Below are 22,708 nucleotides of genomic sequence, written 5' to 3'. Positions count from 1 at the left end.
CACATCATTAAAACAATACAGATCTGGATTTGCCTGCAGCCTTTTCATTCTACTGCATTATTATCAACATTAATCTGTAACAACTTTGGAGACAGTTTCATGAGATTACAGCATGTTTGGCAGATTAAGTGTAAGTACACCAAGCCACCAGGAACTGCAGGAAGAAGGTTCTGGACTGAGCTGCTCAGACAATGATGACGATTGAACAATCAGAAATACTTTACCGACCAGAAACTTTCTAGACTTTGTCTGAATGCATCGTGTTGTCAGTCTGCGTTGGACAGGCCCAACCAGGCAGCCGTTCAATCTGAGAGGACAGTTAGTTGGTTAGGTTGGTTAGTTGCTGTAAACTAACAGTCGTGTTTTTGGACTGTGGGAGGAAGTCGTGCTAACTTTAACCGTTCACAGACTCCAGAGTGGGATTTGAACCCAGAACCTTCTTGCTGCAAGGCAGCAGTCTAAAAATAAACATATAAACAGAAATTAAATAGGAAAATAAACTGTCACATGGGGCCCAGATCCTGCAGGTTCCTCTGGGTAAAACCTGAGTCACAGGTTGAGAGCCACCAGCTGAGGCATTGTATGAAATAACAAAATGATGCTTTATTTCCCTTTTATATAAGTGGTGGGCTAAAGATTCAATATGTTGAAAACCATCCAGAGAACCTCCCCCTTCTGCACAGTTGCATAACTTCAGCTTCAGCTGCAGGATTTCAACCAAACTTTGTTCGTTCCTCGAACCTCCTGTCTGTTTTACTCTGTAGAAATGGCGACAGCTGGTAAGGTAGGTTAACTTCTCACTTTCACGGCACATCTACATGCATCTGCAGTTTTTTCATGTGTTGGTTAAACTTATGGTTTTCATTAAAGCAAAAACATTTGATCAGCGACTGAAGTCGACAAATCTCCTTCAAACTGCTGAAGGTTTTAAATCTTGATGTTTTTCCTGATTTTCTGAGAAAAGAAAATAATGAAAGTCATCTGTAGCTTGAGGTATTTTAACTTGGTTTCAAATTATCCTGTCAGTTTTACGCAGCTGCAGATATTGACAGGCGTTCAGCAGCTTGAGGCCAGAAAGGGACAAAGGAAAAAAATTGGAAAAAGGCCAAAAATGTCAAATAGATTAAGGATGTTGAACAAATATGTACAAGGAAAAGTATTCATTTCCTTGTGTTTTACTCTGATGACAGAATAAAATATAACTAAATTGTCTTAAAAGATGCTGTTTGCCATGGAAAACATGAAGTTTGATCAGTCGGTTTTATTCTCCCTTTGTCTCCATGCGTCTCCTGAAAGTGAGATTTAAACATGAACCGCTCAAACTCAGCAGAGATGCTTGAAACTGAACCTGGAAGCCTTTTGGTTCCAGTTTGTCAGGAACAATTTGAGAGCAGAAGCAGCTGATGTCAGCACTGCTTTAGGTCATCAGGTGCAAGGCAGCGGTGGCCTGGGAGCCCAACAAGCCCCTGGTCATCGAGGAGATTGAGGTCGCTCCTCCTCAGGCCAACGAGGTTCGCATCAAGGTGAGTGAGCCACAAACACGATCCGCGCCGTTCAGTCAACATTTCAGCAGCTCTTTCTGCAGGTGTGGGTCCTTCAGGTACTCCAGCTTCCTCTCTCAGTCCAAACACCACAGTCAGCAGAGACTGTCGGTTCTGTTTGCTCACAGTTAAAAATTAACAGAAATAATTTGGGTTATTTAACCTGTAATAAGAGGTCATTCATTTCCAAGCCCTAGTTTGGTTGTTTGTCCTGCGTGATGCGTGGCAGTCTGTCCCTCCGCCTCCCTGCTCTCCTGCAGCTGCTGCTGGACTAAAGCCCAGTTTTCATCATTTATGTTTCCAGCCACTGCCTGGAAACTTTCCATATGACGAAGAAAGAAAATCTGAAAGTTTCACGTCTACAAACTATTGGCATCCCATAATCATAATCACTTCCAAAGAACAAAACAGATCCAGGGCCTCAGCTGGGTTACAGATGTGCCATGAATGGCACACTCCTCATGTGAATGGCCCAGCTGGAGTCACTCGTGTGCTTATCTGTGTGTACAGCTGGAACATCGTCTGCAGCCCTGCTTACATCTGACGTCAGTTAGCATGGCTAACAACTCAGCCTGCTATAGTCACCAGGCATCAAATATTGTCGGATTCAGTAAGGAATGAAGCTGAGTGATTTCCCTGTTTGCAGATTGTGGCCACAGGTGTCTGCCACACAGACCTGTACCACCTGTTTGAGGGAATGCACAAAGATGGCTTCCCGGTGGTTCTCGGACATGAGGGAGCTGGCATAGTGGAGAGCGTTGGGCCCGGTGTCACTGAATTTCAGCCAGGTGAGTCAAACCCAACTCTGAGAGCCTCTTGGAGCCGTGTGTCAACCAAAGTCTGCACAATGCCAAGTTGTTACCTGGAAAAAGCCTTTCTGGAAACAAGATGGCAACAGGACATAAGTCTGGAGGAGGATAAGACTTCTGGGCTGGTGAGACTGGAGTGGAGACCCAGACGCAGCAGATCTGTACCCACTGTGAAGCACGGTGGTGGAAGGGTGATGCCGCCCCCACAGAACCTGAGTGCCTTGCAGGCATCAACTTGACCAACTCCACTGTTGGCTTTCAGTCAATAATAAAATAAAACCGTCAGTCTGGATCACTTCATATTCTCACCGCATTTTCTCCTCAGAAACCAATAAAATTCTTAACCTGAAATCAGCTGGGAAAATGAAACCGTAATGTTCCTGACAAAGTTCCTTAAAGGGACAAACTGCAACAAAGCAATTCGTTTCCGCTCTGATCCTGACTGATCCAAACAAAGTGTCACATCATTTCATCTTCGTCTTGCATTAAAATGCTTAAAATGACTTCTTTAATATTCAGGGGACAAGGTTATTCCTCTGTTCATCTCCCAGTGTCGAGAGTGTCGCTTTTGTAAAAGCCCAAAGACCAACCAGTGTGTCAAAGGATGGTAGGTTGATTTCTTTATTCGTGATTTCATCAGATCTTCAATATTTTTACAGTTTAAAAGCCAGATAGTCACTTTTGTTCTCAGGGCCGCTGACCGCTATGATGTGATGGCTTTAGATGAAACCAGACTGAGCTGTAAGGGGAAGAAGCTGCTGCAGTTTTTGGGGACCAGCACCTTCTCTCAGTACACAGTTCTTAACCAGATAGCAGTGGCCAAGATTGACCTGGCTGCCCCTCTGGATAAAGTCTGCCTCCTTGGTTGTGGGGTCTGCACAGGGTTCGGCGCAGCGGTCAACACTGCTAAGGTCGTACCTGAAAGTCTCTGAGGCACGGTGTGGACATCGAAGCACTGTGCAGTAAGCTAATGTGAGCGTGTGCTCCTGCAGGTGGAGGCGGGCTCCACCTGCGCCGTGTTCGGTCTTGGAGCCGTGGGCCTGGCTGCAGTCATGGGCTGTAAGTTTGCAGGAGCCAAAAGGATCATCGCTGTTGACATCAACCCAGAGAAGTTTGAGAAAGCCAAAGTGTTTGGTGCCACTGAGTTTGTGAACCCCAAAGATCACAGCAGACCCATCAACCAGGTGCTGGCTGAGATGACTGATGGAGGAGTGGACTACTCCCTGGAGTGTGTAGGAAATGTTGCAGTCATGGTGAGGATCATCTGGTACAAGCTAAAATAATAAATCAAGATGTCTGACGTGCTCCGCTCCTCTGCAGCGCAGCGCCCTGGAGTCTTGTGTGAAGGGTTGGGGTGTCAGCGTTCTTGTCGGCTGGACAGATCTGCATGATTTTGCCGCCCGACCCATTCAGCTCATCGCGGGCCGAACATGGAAGGGCACCCTGTTTGGAGGTGAGACCAGAAGAGTCAATCTGAGGTTTTAAGACCACAGGAAGCCAACCTCAGCAGACACTGAGGCAGGAAAAGTCCTGCAGCCATCCTGGCATGAATCTGGTTCCTGAATCTGGTTCCTGAATCTGGTTCAGTACCTGAATCTGGTTCCTGAATCTGGTTCCTGAATCTGGTTCAGTACCTGAATCTGGTTCCTGAATCTGGTTCCTGAATCTGGATCAGTTCCTGAATCTGGTTCCTGAATCTGGTTCCTGAATCTGGTTCCTAAATCTGGTTCCTGATTCTGGTTCCTGAATCTGGTTCAGTACCTGAATCTGGTTCCTGAATCTGGATCAGTTCCTGAATCTGGTTCCTGATTCTGGTTCCTGAATTTGGTTCCTGAATCTGGTTCAGTACCTGAATCTGGTTCAGTACCTGAATCTGGTTCCTGAATCTGGTTCAGTACCTGAATCTGGTTCCTGAATCTGGTTCCTGAATCTGGTTCCTGAATCTGGTTCCTGAATTTGGTTCAGTACCTGAATCTGGTTCCTGAATCTGGATCTTGAATCTGGTTCCTGAATCTGGATCAGTTTCCTGAATCTGGTTCCTGAATCTGGTTCCTGAATCTGGTTCAGTACCTGAATCTGGTTCCTGATTCTGGTTCCTGAATCTGGATCAGTTCCTGAATCTGGTTCCTGAATCTGGTTCCTGAATCTGGTTCAGTACCTGAATCTGGTTCAGTACCTGAATCTGGTTCCTGAATCTGGTTCCTGAATCTGGTTCAGTACCTGAATCTGGTTCCTGAATCTGGTTCCTGAATTTGGTTCAGTACCTGAATCTGGTTCCTGAATCTGGTTCCTGAATCTGGATCAGTTCCTGAATCTGGTTCCTGAATCTGGTTCCTGAATCTGGTTCCTAAATCTGGTTCCTGATTCTGGTTCCTGAATCTGGTTCAGTACCTGAATCTGGTTCCTGTATCTGGTTCCTGAATCTGGATCAGTTCCTGAATCTGGTTCCTGAATCTGGTTCCTGAATCTGGTTCCTAAATCTGGTTCCTGATTCTGGTTCCTGAATCTGGTTCAGTACCTGAATCTGGTTCCTGAATCTGGATCAGTTCCTGAATCTGGTTCCTGATTCTGGTTCCTGAATTTGGTTCCTGAATCTGGTTCAGTACCTGAATCTGGTTCAGTACCTGAATCTGGTTCCTGAATCTGGTTCCTGAATCTGGTTCAGTACCTGAATCTGGTTCCTGAATCTGTTCCTGAATCTGGTTCCTGAATCTGGTTCCTGAATTTGGTTCAGTACCTGAATCTGGTTCCTGAATCTGGTTCTTGAATCTGGTTCCTGAATCTGGATCAGTTCCTGAATCTGGTTCCTGAATCTGGTTCCTGAATCTGGTTCAGTACCTGAATCTGGTTCCTGATTCTGGTTCCTGAATCTGGATCAGTTCCTGAATCTGGTTCCTGAATCTGGTTCCTGAATCTGGTTCAGTACCTGAATCTGGTTCCTGAATCTGGTTCCTGAATCTGGTTCAGTACCTGAATCTGGTTCCTGAATCTGGTTCCTGAATCTGGTTCCTGAATCTGGTTCAGTACCTGAATCTGGTTCCTGAATCTGGTTCCTGAATCTGGATCAGTTCCTGAATCTGGTTCCTGAATCTGGTTCCTGAATCTGGTTCCTAAATCTGGTTCCTGATTCTGGTTCCTGAATCTGGTTCAGTACCTGAATCTGGTTCCTGAATCTGGATCAGTTCCTGAATCTGGTTCCTGATTCTGGTTCCTGAATTTGGTTCCTGAATCTGGTTCAGTACCTGAATCTGGTTCAGTACCTGAATCTGGTTCCTGAATCTGGTTCCTGAATCTGGTTCCTGAATCTGGTTCAGTTTCCTGAATCTGGTTCCTGAATCTGGTTCAGTACCTGAATCTGGTTCCTGAATCTGGTTCCTGAATCTGGTTCAGTACCTGAATCTGGTTCAGTACCTGAATCTGGTTCTTGAATCTGGTTCCTGAATCTGGTTCCTGAATCTGGTTCCTGAATCTGGTTCCTGAATCTGGTTCTTGAATCTGGTTCAGTACCTGAATCTGGTTCCTGATTCTGGTTCCTGAATCTGGATCAGTTCCTGAATCTGGTTCCTGAATCTGGATCAGTTCCTGAATCTGGTTCCTGAATCTGGTTCCTGAATCTGGTTCCTAAATCTGGTTCCTGATTCTGGTTTCTGAATCTGGTTCAGTACCTGAATCTGGTTCCTGAATCTGGATCAGTTCCTGAATCTGGTTCCTGATTCTGGTTCCTGAATTTGGTTCCTGAATCTGGTTCAGTACCTGAATCTGGTTCAGTACCTGAATCTGGTTCCTGAATCTGGTTCCTGAATCTGGTTCTTGAATCTGGTTCAGTACCTGAATCTGGTTCCTGAATCTGGTTCCTGAATCTGGTTCAGTACCTGAATCTGGTTCAGTACCTGAATCTGGTTCTTGAATCTGGTTCCTGAATCTGGTTCCTGAATCTGGTTCCTGAATGGTTCCTGAATCTGGTTCTTGAATCTGGTTCAGTACCTGAATCTGGTTCCTGAATCTGGTTCCTGAATCTGGTTCAGTACCTGAATCTGGTTCAGTACCTGAATCTGGTTCCTGAATCTGGTTCCTGAATCTGGTTCCTGAATCTGGTTCAGTACCTGAATCTGGTTCCTGAATGGTTCCTGAATCTGGTTCAGTACCTGAATCTGGTTCCTGAATCTGGTTCCTGAATCTGGTTCCTGAATCTGGATCAGTTCCTGAATCTGGTTCCTGAATCTGGTTCCTGAAATCTGGTTCCTAAATCTGGTTCCTGATTCTGGTTCCTGAATCTGGTTCAGTACCTGAATCTGGTTCCTGAATCTGGATCAGTTCCTGAATCTGGTTCCTGATTCTGGTTCCTGAATTCGGTTCCTGAATCTGGTTCAGTACCTGAATCTGGTTCAGTACCTGAATCTGGTTCCTGAATCTGGTTCCTGAATCTGGTTCAGTACCTGAATCTGGTTCCTGAATCTGGTTCCTGAATCTGGTTCCTGAATCTGGTTCCTGAATCTGGTTCCTGAATCTGGTTCAGTACCTGAATCTGGTTCCTGAATCTGGTTCTTGAATCTGGTTCCTGAATCTGGATCAGTTCCTGAATCTGGTTCCTGAATCTGGTTCCTGAATCTGGTTCAGTACCTGAATCTGGTTCCTGATTCTGGTTCCTGAATCTGGATCAGTTCCTGAATCTGGTTCCTGAATCTGGTTCCTGAATCTGGTTCAGTACCTGAATCTGGTTCAGTACCTGAATCTGGTTCCTGAATCTGGTTCCTGAATCTGGTTCAGTACCTGAATCTGGTTCCTGAATCTGGTTCCTGAATCTGGTTCCTGAATCTGGTTCAGTACCTGAATCTGGTTCCTGAATCTGGTTCCTGAATCTGGTTCAGTACCTGAATCTGGTTCCTGAATCTGGTTCCTGAATCTGGATCAGTTCCTGAATCTGGTTCCTGAATCTGGTTCCTGAATCTGGTTCCTAAATCTGGTTCCTGATTCTGGTTCCTGAATCTGGTTCAGTACCTGAATCTGGTTCCTGAATCTGGATCAGTTCCTGAATCTGGTTCCTGATTCTGGTTCCTGAATTTGGTTCCTGAATCTGGTTCAGTACCTGAATCTGGTTCAGTACCTGAATCTGGTTCCTGATTCTGGTTCCTGAATTTGGTTCCTGAATCTGGTTCAGTTCCTGAATCTGGTTCCTGAATCTGGTTCAGTACCTGAATCTGGTTCCTGAATCTGGTTCCTGAATCTGGTTCAGTACCTGAATCTGGTTCAGTACCTGAATCTGGTTCTTGAATCTGGTTCCTGAATCTGGTTCCTGAATCTGGTTCCTGAATCTGGTTCCTGAATCTGGTTCCTGAATCTGGTTCCTGAATCTGGTTCTTGAATCTGGTTCAGTACCTGAATCTGGTTCCTGATTCTGGTTCCTGAATCTGGATCAGTTCCTGAATCTGGTTCCTGAATCTGGTTCCTGAATCTGGTTCAGTACCTGAATCTGGTTCAGTACCTGAATCTGGTTCCTGAATCTGGTTCCTGAATCTGGTTCCTGAATCTGGTTCATACCTGAATCTGGTTCCTGAATCTGGTTCCTGAATCTGGTTCCTGAATCTGGTTCAGTACCTGAATCTGGTTCCTGAATCTGGTTCCTGAATCTGGTTCAGTACCTGAATCTGGTTCCTGAATCTGGTTCCTGAATCTGGTTCCTGAATCTGGTTCAGTACCTGAATCTGGTTCCTGAATCTGGATCAGTTCATGTGTGCTTCATGTGCCTCAGGGTTCAAGAGTAAGGACGGTGTTCCTCAGATGGTGAAAGCTTACCTGGACAGGAAGGTGAAGCTGGACGAGTTCATCACTCACATCATGACTCTGGAGAAAGTCAATGAAGCCGTGGAGCTGATGAAGAACGGCCAGTGGTCCGTTTTCATTGCCACCAGACAGAAGCTCTTCTGTTGTTCAAACCTTCCAGTTTTCCTTCTTCTCTCTTTGCTCCACAGCATCCGGACGGTCCTGAGAGTTTCTCCTTGAGTCAAAGCTCCTCCCAAAACGTTGTCTCCTTCGCCAGGCTGGGCGTTTGGCTTCTGTTCACAGTGAGCAGCCAACGGTTCATCTGTCCTGCCTGATGGTTACATCTGGGGTCATGAAACATTTGGAGCAAATAAAATCATTCAACCTGAAGGTTGTGTTTGTTCAAGCTCAGAGTTGTTCTTTGTTCTGTCAACTATGTTTTCTATTCTGAATGTGTTGCACATCAGTTCTCCTATTCGTCCAGCAGCAGCATCAGAAGCGTTCATCTCTTTCACATCGGTTTCTTTTTACATGCATAGAATATGAAGTAAATAACACATCACTGTTCTGCAGACAAATGATCCACAATTCTCCTGTTTCCCTTCCTTAGTGACAAAAGATACTTTCTGGTCCAGGAAGCTATAAGTGTTGATTATATTTTAGCATCTTTATGAGTTTCAGAGTCTTTTAGAAAAGGTAATTATTATGACTGATTCTACTAATAAGTCTTTGTGTCGCGTGTTGATGGTGACAAGTTGTTGCAGCTGATTGGCTAGAAACAACCAGACAGATGTTGGCTAAAGCAGCAGAGGACCTGAAACCCCACAGGAAGCTGCTTGTTCCCATCAGCTGAGGAAAAGGCGGCGTTGATCAGAGCAACATCAGATCAGAGCAACATCAGATCAGAGCAACATCAGATCAGAGCAACATCAGGAACCGGCTTCACAATAATCAGTCGGGCTAAACCTGACTGTTTTCACAGATGAAATCTTCTGCCACTGTCTGCTGTCCCGGAGACACGCTGGTCCTGCTGGTCCCTCGGTGTCGGGTCGCTGCTTCTGCAAGAGACTAACGTGTGTCAGCAGGTCCAGAGCTCATCATGTGATGAACACATGATGAGGTCTTCATGTGTTCATCAGGCTGCAGAATGAATTCAGGCGACGTTGGTTGGTTTGAATCATTTCCTGCATTCAGTCTGGTTATTTTTTTAGAACTTTATTTTTATTGAAATTTTCAGAGTACATTCAAAAAGGAAAGTCAAACAATACTTAGAAATGATAAGAGCTAAAAAATACAGAACAATCAAAACAAATGGTACTCACTGGGAGGAGACTCTTATTTTGGTAACACAAAACTCAAAGGGACCCAAAATTAGTCCTGAAGTGTTGATGTGATGTTTGTCCATTTTTGCCATTTCTGCTGACATTGCTCTTCTTGTTTTCCTTAGTCATCTTACATCATGACTTCACAGTTTGTCTCCATTCCTTTGTGGTGGAAGGTTCAGATTGGCACCATTTCCTAGTTACTCTGGTTATTTTTGATCATTAAAGTTCATTTACAATAAACAGGGCCACCACTAGGAACCTTGGCAAAAAATTAAACTGGGCCCCCTGCACAACTACTGTTAGAATTTCTTGAGTCTATTTGTTCCATATGAAGCGTCACAGCCTGGCTTTCTTTGGTCCAATACTGATATAGTACAATATTCACTGCTTGTGAATTTTACATCCAACAGTTCACATACAGTTTGCAAGTCGGTTGCTAAAATGTTTTATTAGTTTTAGCTTTCTGAAATGTCTCTCTCCACGAGCAGCAGTCACAGACAACATGCAAAATATACATAAAGCAATCCAGACTTCTTCACAAAAACCATGCAGTTGCATTTTATTCAAGCTGCAATAAGTGAATACAGTTTGTTTATCACTGGGGTGGGGGTGAGGGGTTAATGTTGGTCCAGGCGGGGTCACCTGGACGGGGTCACCTGGACAAGTCCACCTGGACGGGGTCACCTGGACAAGTCCACCTGGACGGGGTCACCTGGACAGGGTCACCTGGACGGGGTCACCTGGACAAGTCCACCTGGACGGGGTCACCTGGACGGGGTCACCTGGACAAGTCCACCTGGACGGGGTCACCTGGACGGGGTCACCTGGACAAGTCCACCTGGACGGGGTCACCTGGACAAATCCACCTGGACGGGGTCACCTGGACGGGGTCACCCGGACAGGGTCACCTGGACAAGTCGCCAGTCTGTCACAGTTTTTACTTCCACATTTTTCCAAATCCAAATTCCTCCCTGACTTTCCAGGCCTCCAGGTTTATTTCCCTTTGATGCAAAACAGCCAATAACACAAATAACAATTGACATGATAATTCCTCTTCAACAAAAAGCGATGAATTTATGCTCCAACCTGTTTTCATTCCAAAAACACTAAAAGCTCTCTGGAGAAATAAAACTCCATTCAACTAAAACCACAGCAAGTTTCATGTGAGTGTTTCAAATGGAAATATTGTCCAATCCTTCCTGGTTTAATGCAGCCTGTTGGTTTTATTCATCAGATTATTTCTGATGAGAAATGAAATGGTCACATTTTGAATCGTGTTGCTCAGGCCTCCAGCTCTGAACTTCCTGCAACGATTTTATTCTGAAAACCGTCAAACGTTTTGTTTGAAATGAACCAGAGGTCATCTGGTCTGACCTGCAGGTTAAAGTCTCAGCCTCCATGTGAGCCGCTGTCATTTCCCTTCAGCAGGACAGATGGCCACAGCTGGACAGGTGAGCTGCTTCTCAGCAACTCAAAGTTTTACCATATTTACTGTCTCAGTCATTTTGTAACTAGTTTGAAACATTTCAGTAAATATTTGTATGTCTGGGTCAAAGTTTTCACCGTTTTGTTACACACTGCAATGTTTGGATAAAACATTTAAAACTGTTTAAAATGTTTTTTTAAAGCAAAGTGAGAAGTTTGGCAACAAAAAGCAGAAGTAAAAAGGCTGAAAGCTGCATCCAGTGACATGATGTTTACTGCTGCAGCAGCAGAGCTGAGATTTGCTCTGATGATCAAACTGAGGCTGTTTAAGAGATCGTCTCATGTTCCTGGTGTTAGTGCATGAGATGTTTGGAAAATACATTTTCCATCTAATTTTGTAGCAAATGAGCAAACCTGCCATTGAGGGGAGTCTTTAATAAACCTTGAATTTTGCACAAAAATTAGTCCAGTTTTACTTTGCTTCTGTGAATAAATCTGAAATTGTTGCAGCGCCTGTTCAGTTCTTCATCAAGGAAAATGCAGAGACAAACTTTTCATGGCTGCCCTGAAGGAGCTGCAGCTTTAAGAGACGCAGCAGCTCCTTCACCTTCAGCTGCAGCATTAAGAATCTGGTTCAGCTCCTTCACCTTCAGCCTCATGGTAACAGGGAGACAAAGTAAACCGACTTTCAGTGAAACCACTTCAAATCATAAATCCGACATAAAAAGGAGAAAGAAAGTGCAAACAAAACAATTAGTGAGGTTCGATTCAAGGTCAGGGTCTCAAGTTTACCTTCTTTCCTAAGCAAAAGTAAATGTTATATTTTCAGGATACATATTTACAGGAAGCTGCAGTGGAGCAGCTGGTAGTACTGTTGCCTTGCAGCAAGAAGGTCCTGGGTTCGATTCCTGGCCTGGGGTCTTTGAGTGAGTTAGCATGGAGTTAGTATGAAGTTAGCATGAAGTTAACATGGAGTTAGCATGGAGTTAGCATGAAGTTAGCATGGAGTTAGCATGAAGTTAACATGGAGTTAGCATGAAGTTAACATGGAGTTAGCATGAAGTTAGCATGGAGTTAGCATGAAGTTAACATGGAGTTAGCATGAAGTTAGCATGGAGTTAGCATGAAGTTAACATGGAGTTAGCATGAAGTTAACATGGAGTTAGCATGGAGTTAGCATGGAGTTAACATGGAGTTAACATGAAGGTAACATGGAGTTAGCATGGAGTTAGCATGAAGTTAACATGGAGTTAGCATGAAGTTAGCATGGAGTTAGCATGAAGTTAACATGGAGTTAGCATGAAGTTAGCATGGAGTTAGCATGGAGTTAGCATGAAGTTAACATGGAGTTAGCATGAAGTTAACATGGAGTTAGCATGAAGTTAACATGGAGTTAGCATGGAGTTAACATGGAGTTAGCATGGAGTTAGCATAAAGTTAACATGGAGTTAGCATGGAGTTAGCATGAAGTTATGGAGTTAGCATGAAGTTGACATGGAGTTAGCATGAAGTTAACATGGAGTTAGCATGGAGTTAACATGGAGTTAGCATGAAGTTAACATGGAGTTAGCATGGAGTTAGCATAAAGTTAACATGGAGTTAGCATGGAGTTAGCATGAAGTTAACATGGAGTTAGCATGAAGTTAACATGGAGTTAGCATGAAGTTAACATGGAGTTAGCATGGAGTTAGCATGGAGTTAACATGGAGTTAGCATGAAGTTAACATGGAGTTAGCATGGAGTTAGCATGAAGTTAACATGGAGTTAGCATGAAGTTAACATGGAGTTAGCATGGAGTTAGCATAAAGTTAACATGGAGTTAGCATGGAGTTAACATGGAGTTAGCATGAAGTTAACATGGAGTTAGCATGGAGTTAGCATGGAGTTAGCATGAAGTTAACATGGAGTTAGCATGAAGTTAACATGGAGTTAGCATGAAGTTAACATGGAGTTAACATGAAGGTAACATGGAGTTAGCATGGAGTTAGCATGAAGTTAACATGGAGTTAGCATGAAGTTAGCATGGAGTTAACATGGAGTTAACATGAAGGTAACATGGAGTTAGCATGGAGTTAGCATGAAGTTAACATGGAGTTAGCATGAAGTTAACATGGAGTTAGCATGAAGTTAACATGGAGTTAGCATGGAGTTAACATGGAGTTAGCATGGAGTTAGCATAAAGTTAACATGGAGTTAGCATGGAGTTAGCATGAAGTTAACATGGAGTTAGCATGAAGTTAACATGGAGTTAGCATGAAGTTAACATGGAGTTAGCATGGAGTTAACATGGAGTTAGCATGAAGTTAACATGGAGTTAGCATGAAGTTAACATGGAGTTAGCATGGAGTTAGCATGAAGTTAACATGGAGTTAGCATGGAGTTTAGCATGAAGTTAACATGGAGTTAGCATGAAGTTAACATGGAGTTAGCATGGAGTTAGCATAAAGTTAACATGGAGTTAGCATGGAGTTAGCATGGAGTTAACATGGAGTTAGCATGAAGTTAACATGGAGTTAGCATGGAGTTAGCATGGAGTTAGCATGGAGTTAGCATGAAGTTAACATGGAGTTAGCATGAAGTTAGCATGGAGTTAGCATAAAGTTAACATGGAGTTAGCATGGAGTTAGCATGAAGTTAACATGGAGTTAGCATGAAGTTAACATGGAGTTAGCATGGAGTTAGCATGAAGTTAACATGGAGTTAGCATGGAGTTAGCATGAAGTTAACATGGAGTTAGCATGGAGTTAACATGGAGTTAACATGAAGGTAACATGGAGTTAGCATGGAGTTAGCATGAAGTTAACATGGAGTTAGCATGAAGTTAGCATGGAGTTAGCATGGAGTTAACATGGAGTTAACATGAAGGTAACATGGAGTTAGCATGGAGTTAGCATGAAGTTAACATGGAGTTAGCATGAAGTTAACATGGAGTTAGCATGGAGTTAACATGGAGTTAGCATGGAGTTAGCATAAAGTTAACATGGAGTTAGCATGGAGTTAGCATGAAGTTAACATGGAGTTAGCATGAAGTTAACATGGAGTTAGCATGAAGTTAACATGGAGTTAGCATGGAGTTAACATGGAGTTAGCATGAAGTTAACATGGAGTTAGCATGGAGTTAGCATAAAGTTAACATGGAGTTAGCATGGAGTTAGCATGAAGTTAACATGGAGTTAGCATGAAGTTAACATGGAGTTAGCATGGAGTTAGCATGAAGTTAACATGGAGTTAGCATGGAGTTAGCATGAAGTTAACATGGAGTTAGCATGAAGTTAACATGGAGTTAGCATGGAGTTAGCATAAAGTTAACATGGAGTTAGCATGGAGTTAGCATGGAGTTAACATGGAGTTAGCATGAAGTTAACATGGAGTTAGCATGGAGTTAGCATGGAGTTAACATGGAGTTAGCATGAAGTTAACATGGAGTTAGCATGAAGTTAACATGGAGTTAGCATGGAGTTAACATGGAGTTAGCATGGAGTTAGCATAAAGTTAACATGGAGTTAGCATGGAGTTAGCATGAAGTTAACATGGAGTTATCATGAAGTTAACATGGAGTTAGCATGAAGTTAACATGGAGTTAGCATGGAGTTAACATGGAGTTAGCATGAAGTTAACATGGAGTTAGCATGGAGTTAGCATAAAGTTAACATGGAGTTAGCATGGAGTTAGCATGAATCAAACATGGAGTTAGCATGAAGTTAACATGGAGTTAGCATGAAGTAAGCATGGAGTTAGCATGAAGTTAACATGGAGTTAGCATGTTCCCCTGTGCATCATGGGTTCTGACTGTCAGGTTAATTTGTCTCTCTAAATTCTCCGTCGGTGTGAGAGGGGATGTTGGTCCTGTGTGTTTCTGTGTTGCCATGGCGATGGACTGGTGACCTGCCAGGTGACCCCGCCTCCTGACAGGATAAGGCTGGAAGATAGATGGACATTTATGGGATGTTTAATAAATTCACCTCTGCTCGCCCGTCTGCAGGTCATCAGGTGCAAGGCAGCAGTAGCCTGGGAATTCAACCAGCCCTTGGTGATCGAGGAGGTGGAGGTGGCGCCGCCTCAGGAGAAGGAGATCCGGATCAAGGTCAGAGCAAATGAAGCAAAATGTGAATAATGAAGCGAGAACCATTGGAGCCTTAAATCAAAGCTGTCTTGATCTCTGACTGTCGTCACTTTCATCGTTTCTCTGCAGATCGTGGCAACAGGAGTGTGTCAGTCGGATCTGTACTTCCTGTGCAAATGTCAGAACCAGAAGTTGTTCCCGGCGGTTTTTGGCCATGAAGCAGCCGGTGTGGTGGAGAGCATCGGACCTGGAGTCACAGAGTTCCAGCCGGGTCAGTAGAACCAGCCGCACCGCCTGGTTCTGCTTTAACTCTGCTGAATCTGACATGTTTGTGATCCAGGAGACACGGTGATCCCGCTGTTCATGCCTCAGTGTCGGGAATGCCGCCTCTGCAAGAGTCCCAAGACCAACCTCTGCGTCAACGGGTGTCCGCTCATCTTCCCGTCATTTCCAGATCTTATTGGTGTTTTTATTAGTTTACAGATCAATATGAAAGTAACGGATGGCACGTTGTGTTCAGGTTGGCCGGTCAAATTGATGAGCGGAGCTTTGAGTGCTCCAGGATCAGCTGCAGGGGCAGGAAGCTGCTGCAGTTCCTGGGAACCAGCAGCTTCTCTGAGTTCACCGTGGTGAAGGAGATTTCTGTGGCCAAGATCGACCCGGCCGCGCCGCTGGACAAGGTCTGTCTGATCGGCTGCGCCATCTGCACCGGATACGGAGCGGCCGTCAACACCGCCCAGGTGCCCAAACACGACGCTCTGCCCAGACCGCTCAGGTTCGTGAGGGAAACCGTCAACGGCTCTAATCCATGGCCTGCAGGTGGAGGCGGGCTCCAGCTGCGCCGTGTTCGGCCTGGGAGCCGTGGGCCTGGCTGCAGTCATGGGCTGCAGGGCGGCAGGAGCCAAAAGGATCATCGCCATCGACATCAACCCGGAGAAGTTTGAGAAAGCCAAAAAGTTGGGGGCCACTGATGTGGTGAACCCCAACGACCACAGCAGACCCATCCAGCAGCTGCTGCAGGAGACGACCGGCGGCGGAGTGGACTTCTCCTTCGAATGCATCGGGAACGTGGAGGTCATGGTGAGGGTCAGGACCGTCTCGCGGTGTGTGAATGACGCGGGCGGACTGATGAGTGATGCGTTTACGTGCAGCGCAGCGCCTTGGAGTCGTGCGCTCCCGGCTGGGGGGTCAGCGTGATCGTCGGCTGGACGGACATGCAGAACTTCAGCGCCTCGCCCATCCAGCTCATGACTGGACGGAAATGGACGGGAACTCTGTTTGGAGGTGAGAAACGAACCAGCAGCTTCTGGAGTTAGCATTAGCATTAGCTAACCACTCTTCACATCAGCTGAAGCCATGACATCATCACTGTTTTAATGAATCATAATAATAAACTTCTGCAACAGAAACAATTTATTTCTTTATTTTCGTGGTGCTGGAGGCTCGTATTTTGTTTTGTGACAGTAGGCAGACAGGAAAGAGGCAAAGGTCGCCGGGAGCAGGAATCGAACCCGCGACGTCGAGGACTGAGGCGTCCAAGAGCGGGGCGTGCTAACCCCCTGCGCCGCCACAGCAACAATAAATCACTTTGTTGAAAAGCAGTTTGAAGGTGTATGTAAACGTGGTTTCAGATTTCTTTTGGCTGTTTTTCGTCATGCTCAGCCCCCCGGCGGTTTCAGTCTGGACACGGCCCTGCTCTTAAAGGGACGGTACCTGATGATGCTTCCTCTGCTTCAGGGTTTAAAGGGAAGGACGGCGTTTCCCAGATGGTCACAGCTTACCTGGACAGGAAGCTGATGGTGGACGAGTTCATCACCCACAGCCTGAGGCTGGAGCAGATCAACGACGCCGTGGAGCTGATGAAGAACGGCCGGTGGTCCGACCCAAAGCGCTGCTCAGATTCACGCCGGATGTTCCTTCCTGGCTGAAACTGACTGGATGTTTCTGTGTCTGCAGCATCCGGGCCGTGCTGACGGTTTCTCCGCAGTGACGTCGTCCAGCAACGTTTCCATCCTGTGGCAGATCTGGATTCTGCATTGATTGTTTCCAGTTCTAGACTGATGTTTGCAGAATGCACCTAGAAGCTGATTTTGTCTTCAATATAATGATCATGTGAACAGTTCAGTCTGATGATAATCTGACGTCTTAAAAGATGAAATGATGATAAAGTAAAACTTCACTAAAGTTTCTTCATTTTTGATTATTTCTTTGATTATTCAGTTCAATTATTTGTTCAGACTTTTTTTCTTTTATTATTACAGCTTTATTTTCATCATTTGGACTTTCTGTCATAAAACTGTATTTTGTCTTTTTATCTCTGTTTTTACTCATTACAACCAGATTGTATTTTTTCTTTGTATGACTATTATTTTAGTAAAATTATCACTTAATTGTCATATTTTTCCAAATACTCAGTAATACTTTAATGTGCAGCAAGAGCTGCAGAAATGTCTAAATTATCTTTAAATCAGAAATATATGCAGATGATTTTCCAGCTGTCAAGTTTTTCCAGCCAGTTTCTCCGCAGCAGTCACACAGTTTGCTTGTACCTTGGGCCGGCCCAGCGCCATCAGAAAGCAGAGAAACTTTCACCTGTTCAGAAATAAATCATTTACAACGTTTTGCTCTCTGAAGCCAAAGTTCATCTCCTCAAACCTGATAATGGAAACTTTATCCTGCTGGTCAGAGGATGAAGCTAAAAACTCATTTATTGTTTCATAACAATAAATCTTGAAATGACAAAATAAACATCAGCAGATCAAATGAAATGAAGGATCCAATAATCAGATGGTACTGCGATGGTACCACAGAACCGAACCAGCCGGTGAGACACTGTTTACTGCAGTGGCTCAGAGCACGACCCGATTGGACCCGATTGGACCCGCCTGACAGCAGCTGCAGGTTAAAGTCCTGCTTGTTCCAGGTTGTTCGGATCGTCTTCTTTTCCTTCACTGCTGAACGTCTGGGTTGGGATCGATTAGTCGATCAATCGATCGATCGATCATCTCTGCAGGAAAAATGTCCACAGCTGGGCAGGTGAGAGGAACCACACACCACGCCGTGGACGGTCCGTATAACGAATAACAAGCGTTTCATTTGGATTTTCATGATTTCATTTTTGACAAGCTTTCTGACCCAGAAGTTCTGTCTGACCCGGCGGTTTGTTTCTGTAAATCCATCCAAAGTGGCAGGACTGAATGTGATCATGATGCAAAGGAAGCAGCTTTGATTCGGTGGCTAAAGGGCCAGTCCGCACCATTTCTACCAACCTTTAATCCGCTTTAAAATGAGGTCAAACTGAAAGTTTCTGCCAGTCAGTCAAACTCTGCAGGTTTTAAGTTTTCCTTTCTGAATAGCATTAGCATAGCAATTATTATCCAGTATGTCATCAACAAGCATGCAGGAAACATTAATGATCCAAATATACAATAAAAATGTTTCTGTTTCTACCAGGTAGGAAATGTTTAAATAATGTGCCGACTAGGTTATTAAAAGCTTAATTAAATGAATGTTTGCCAACAGAAGATTTGGGAAAGAAAAAAGCTCATAAATCTGACATTAATGTAAAAATAATCATTTTGATGTTCAGTCTGTTACAAAATGTTCTGAGCTTTTTCCTCTTGGTCGGTTTTTACCGCCTCATAACGTTTCACACTTTTATAAGTGAAGCATGACTGTCCAATATGAAATGACCTTTGTCCCCTTCATGGGATTATTTACATCTAACTTCTTTAAACTCGACTGACTGATAAGATTTCAGTGAGTGGAGTCTGATAAGTTGGATCTAAATAATGAAGACGTTTTGAGCGGCAGCGTTTCTGCTGGGCTCAGGTCATCAGATGCAGGGCGGCGGTGTGCTGGGCGCCCGACACGCCGGCCGCCATCGAGGAGATCGAGGTGGCTCCTCCTGAGGCCGGTGAGGTCCGCATCAAGGTGGGAGACGCCTCTTCCTGTCACCAGGTCTTTGTAAGGCTCGAGCCCCCTGACATGGCCGCTGTCATGGTTACTTCCTGGCGCAGATCGTGGCGACCTCGCTGTGCCACTCGGACCTGTACCACCTGCTGGAGAGCAAGGCCGCAGACGGCTTTCCCACGGTCCTGGGCCACGAGGGCGCCGGCGTCGTGGAGAGCGTCGGACCTGGAGTCACAGAGTTTCAGCCCGGTCAGTCCGAGCCGTCCACATGCCGGACAGGAAGCTGAGGTTCTGAAGCTGACCGACCAGCAGCATCTCCTGGAGAACCGGCGGCTTTCTGCCCAAAACCTTCCAGGAGATGCAGTCAAAACTTACAGCCATAAATTAACATGAAACAATTGGGTGCTTTAGATCGTCTCGTCAATCATTCATTACTATATCATGTTTAGCTTGTACCTAAACTTCAAAGTTAATATTTACTGTCTCCTTTTGGTCTCCTAGGAGACAAGGTGATTCCTCTGTTCCTCTGCCAGTGTAAGGAATGTCGGTTCTGTCAGAGTCCGAGGACCAACCAGTGTGAGAGAGCATGGTGAGCTCCTCGTCCTCAACCTTTTCCAGAACAAACAGTGTTTGACCTCAAGCTATCCTGACCAGGACCAGAATTCGCCAAGAAATTATGGCTGGAGTGGAATCCAGGTTCACCTGCAAGGGGAAGAGAGTCCACCAGCTCATGGGAACCAGCACCTTCTCTGAGTACACCGTGGTCAACCAGATTGCTGTGACCCGGATCGACCCCGCGGCTCCTCTGGACAAGGTCTGCCTGCTGGGCTGCGGGATCTGCACCGGCTACGGCGCCGCGGTGAACACCGCCAAGGTGGGAGAGCCGAGGCCCGCGCTTCAACTAGGCCACTATCAGCGCACAGAAAGTTCAACCCTAACCCTAACCCTAACCCTAACCCTAACCCCTAACCCCTAACACCTCTTATCTTCCAATAAATTACACTTTCCAGATCCAGTCTAATTACTTCAGCTGTGTTTTAAACTTTCGTTTAAATAAAGTTCAACATTAGTTAAAAAGTTTTATTCATTGAAAAATAAAACTTTGTTTCATCTGGTCTTAAAGAGTTAAACTGGAACACCCAACAGTCTCATGCTTTTACTTTGAAATGAGTCAAGCCTTTACACAGCAGGTGATGATGAACCTGCAGCTTCAGCTTCGACTCAACACTGTTAGCATATACCTTATGTTTGCTTAAGCTAATAACACGCTGGTACAGAACTTTACCATTAGCTTAAGCTAATGTGTTGCTATTAGCATCTGCTAAAATATTACTTAGCATCGGGCTAAGCTAACACGTTCAATTTTAATGACTGCTTGTCCAACAACAGGCTGTGTGTTTAATCCAGTCCCAGGTTGCAGAGGTTGGGATTACTGTGTTCCGGGTCTCAGAGGTTCTGGTGTGTCCAGGTGGAGGCGGGCTCCAGCTGCGCCGTGTTCGGCCTGGGAGCCGTGGGCCTGGCTGCAGTCATGGGCTGCAGGGCGGCAGGAGCCAAAAGGATCATCGCTGTCGACGTCAACCCGGACAAAGCGGACAAGGCCAGAGAGTTGGGCGCCACCGACTTCCTGAACCCCAACGACCAGAACCGGCCCATCCAGGAGGTGATCTGTGGGATGACCGGGGGAGGGGTGGACTTCTCCCTGGAGTGCGTGGGGAACGTGGAGGTCATGGTGAGGTCATGGTGAGGGACCGATGCTCTGTTGGTCTGCGGAGCGGAACCGGGCCGCTGACCGTGTCCCCCGGTTCTCCAGCGCAGCGCCTTGGAGGCCAGCATGGAGGCCTGGGGGGTCAGCGTGGTGGTCGGCTGGACCGACATGTTCGACATCACCATCCGGCCGCGCCACCTGATCTGCGGCCGGACCTGGAAGGGCTCCATGTTTGGAGGTGAGCTGCCGCTCTGCTGCAGTTCCGGTTCTGCTGATGCAGCTGATTACAGTCAGCTTCAAATGAGCACATTATTATCTGCTTGGGCCACAATGTTCTCCAGCTGAGTAAAGGTAAACCTGAAGTTTCAGCTTTTGTGCCAAAAGAGCTGCGGTTAAAAATGATGGATCACCTTCAGCCTGTTGGTTCAAAATGCTTTGACTAGGCCATGGATCTGTGGGATCAGCATCCTGACCTGATCCTTCACAACCACATCAAACTGATCAGAGACAAAAGATGGACTCATGTCCCAACAACATTCTGAACATTTACTTCATAGCTTTGGTTTTAATACATTCAATGATTTTTACTGGATTAGCAAAAACCCAAACAAAACAATAAAACACCTTCATGTTCTGCAGAATGAGTCCTGACCAAAACAAAGAGCAGACTGAGTCCAGATCTGACATCCTTCTGGTTCCTGCTGCTCAGAGCATTTAACGTTATATTAAAGGTTTATGAAGAACTCACTGATTTTCCTCCATGAACCACTGAGAGCTTTTAGAGCAGCAGAATGAAACCGAAGCAGCTTCAGTTCTGATGCAGACATCGTGGCTGATCCTCCCGTTCTGTCGGTGGATGATCTCTGGACCCATGAGTTCATTAAAGCAGAAAACATTTCTTTGCACTTTAAAAATTTGATTAAATTGAATCTGTTTGATGTGTTTTCTTTTATCATGTTTTAACTTCTTTCTAATCACACCTGGAACCACCTCTGGCTGAAAGCTGATGTATAAATCCTGTTGCCTTGTGTGGTTCTGATCCATTTGGACCGGATTCTGTGCCTCAGGGTTTAAAGCTAAAGACGGCGTGGCAGGGATGGTGAGAGCCTACCTGGAGAAGAAGGTGAAGCTGGACGAGTTCATCACCCACAACATGGCGCTGGACCAGGTCAACGACGCCATCGAGCTGATGAGGAACTCCCAATGGTACCGACCCGGTTCGTCACCAACATGCTCACACGGCAGCAGATGCTCAGTCATTCCTGTGTTTGCTCCACAGCGTCCGGGTCGTCATGAAGGTTTCTCCTGAGTAGAACCGGAGCCGGTTCTGATGTTTGGTTTTATTCTGGGTTTTTATCCGTCTGCTGAAACGTGACGGTCTGACAGACATCGTCTGTTCCAGGGTCAGACAGGAAACATGCACCAAGACTAAACGACACCATCCAGCCAGAGGAAACCGGCACCGTTTTCCAGTTTGACACAGTTGGAGCTGATATGGAGGAAACGTCTCAGAAGAAACAATTCTACCAGAAAATCCATCTAGACTTTAATCATCAATAATTCACCTGAAATGAACCATTCTCCAGAGAATGATTACACATTAAAAATATAAAGCATTTATATGTTTGGGTTGGAATTCATTCTTACAGCTATGGAGGACTGATCCTGTCACAATTGGCAATAAAAATAAAAGGCTTTTTAAAGTAATATGCAAAATACTGCATCAAAAAACAAATTCTACTATGAGCTTGACTATCGATGCTGACCAATAGAAGAAGCTGACTGGATTGAAAACACAAAATCTGAATAAACAGACAAAAAAATCAATGTAAAAAAATGAAAACAGAATATTAAGGAAAATAAATCAAGAAAGCCAATTGATAAAACAATATTGGAAATAAAGTGTAAAACTGAGTAGTAGTGATAATTTAATACTGTTGAAAATGATACATTTGTCAACCTGTATAATAATTTATTTCTATTGTTTGCCAATTTTGACAGGATTGGTTCTCCGTATTAAAAAAAACATGTCATACGGTATAATCAAATAAGTTGGGAAAGTTAGAAGCTGATAATAAATCCTGGTTATTTTTCCTGGAACGTCACCTCCGGACCGGTCCGGTTCGGACTGCCGGACCGGTCCGGTCCGATTTGGGCCGCCGGACCGG

General features: G+C 45.0%; 3 protein-coding genes across 10 annotated transcripts; all 3 read left to right on the top strand.

The window, feature by feature from the left end:
• Positions 1-693: 693 nt before the first annotated feature.
• Positions 694-8,516, top strand: LOC129374882 (alcohol dehydrogenase 1-like). The gene is made up of 9 exons (XM_055053569.1): positions 694-784; positions 1,422-1,523; positions 2,188-2,329; positions 2,870-2,957; positions 3,042-3,261; positions 3,343-3,603; positions 3,671-3,803; positions 8,100-8,238; positions 8,320-8,516. The coding sequence occupies exons 1-9, from the start codon at positions 767-769 to the stop codon at positions 8,348-8,350; spliced, it is 1,134 nt and encodes a 377-aa protein (XP_054909544.1). The 5' UTR covers positions 694-766; the 3' UTR covers positions 8,351-8,516.
• Positions 8,517-10,821: 2,305 nt separating this feature from the next.
• On the top strand, positions 10,822-17,123 carry LOC129374638 (alcohol dehydrogenase 1-like). Of its 2 annotated transcripts, XM_055053154.1 has the most exons (9): positions 10,822-10,886; positions 14,843-14,944; positions 15,053-15,194; positions 15,264-15,348; positions 15,444-15,663; positions 15,743-16,003; positions 16,075-16,207; positions 16,661-16,799; positions 16,880-17,123. In XM_055053154.1, the coding sequence occupies exons 1-9, from the start codon at positions 10,869-10,871 to the stop codon at positions 16,911-16,913; spliced, it is 1,134 nt and encodes a 377-aa protein (XP_054909129.1). In that variant the 5' UTR covers positions 10,822-10,868; the 3' UTR covers positions 16,914-17,123. The 2 variants fall into 2 exon arrangements, with proteins under 2 accessions (XP_054909129.1, XP_054909128.1); XM_055053153.1 differs by having other exon boundaries at positions 16,661-17,123.
• A 522-nt stretch (positions 17,124-17,645) lies between these two features.
• On the top strand, positions 17,646-22,158 carry LOC129374636 (alcohol dehydrogenase 1-like). Of its 7 annotated transcripts, none has more exons than XM_055053144.1 (9): positions 17,646-17,959; positions 18,755-18,856; positions 18,943-19,084; positions 19,337-19,424; positions 19,490-19,709; positions 20,304-20,564; positions 20,646-20,778; positions 21,608-21,757; positions 21,943-22,158. In XM_055053144.1, exons 1-9 carry the CDS (start codon positions 17,942-17,944, stop codon positions 22,098-22,100), a joined length of 1,272 nt encoding a protein of 423 aa, XP_054909119.1. In that variant the 5' UTR covers positions 17,646-17,941; the 3' UTR covers positions 22,101-22,158. The 7 variants fall into 7 exon arrangements, with proteins under 7 accessions (XP_054909119.1, XP_054909121.1, XP_054909118.1 ...); XM_055053146.1 differs by having other exon boundaries at positions 20,243-20,575; positions 21,608-21,746; XM_055053143.1 differs by having other exon boundaries at positions 20,243-20,575.
• Positions 22,159-22,708: the final 550 nt, after the last annotated feature.

Source organism: Poeciliopsis prolifica, unplaced genomic scaffold (assembly GCF_027474105.1).
Source record: "Poeciliopsis prolifica strain line A6 unplaced genomic scaffold, Auburn_PproV2 SCAFFOLD037, whole genome shotgun sequence".
Lineage (NCBI taxonomy): Eukaryota > Metazoa > Chordata > Actinopteri > Cyprinodontiformes > Poeciliidae > Poeciliopsis > Poeciliopsis prolifica.
The sequence above is the reverse complement of the archived record's forward strand: the minus strand, read 5'-3'. Positions and strand labels throughout refer to the sequence as shown.

Excerpts from the sequence above, each read along its gene's own strand:
- LOC129374882 (XM_055053569.1), top strand. Across the intron at positions 2,958-3,041 it reads AACCAGTGTGTCAAAGGATG|GGCCGCTGACCGCTATGATG; the intron begins GTAGGTTGATTT and ends TTTTGTTCTCAG. Across the intron at positions 8,239-8,319 it reads CTGATGAAGAACGGCCAGTG|CATCCGGACGGTCCTGAGAG; the intron begins GTCCGTTTTCAT and ends TTTGCTCCACAG.
- LOC129374638 (XM_055053153.1), top strand. Across the intron at positions 14,945-15,052 it reads AGAAGGAGATCCGGATCAAG|ATCGTGGCAACAGGAGTGTG; the intron begins GTCAGAGCAAAT and ends GTTTCTCTGCAG. Across the intron at positions 16,004-16,074 it reads TCGGGAACGTGGAGGTCATG|CGCAGCGCCTTGGAGTCGTG; the intron begins GTGAGGGTCAGG and ends GTTTACGTGCAG.
- LOC129374636 (XM_055053143.1), top strand. Across the intron at positions 18,857-18,942 it reads CCGGTGAGGTCCGCATCAAG|ATCGTGGCGACCTCGCTGTG; the intron begins GTGGGAGACGCC and ends TTCCTGGCGCAG. Across the intron at positions 19,085-19,336 it reads AGTCACAGAGTTTCAGCCCG|GAGACAAGGTGATTCCTCTG; the intron begins GTCAGTCCGAGC and ends TTGGTCTCCTAG.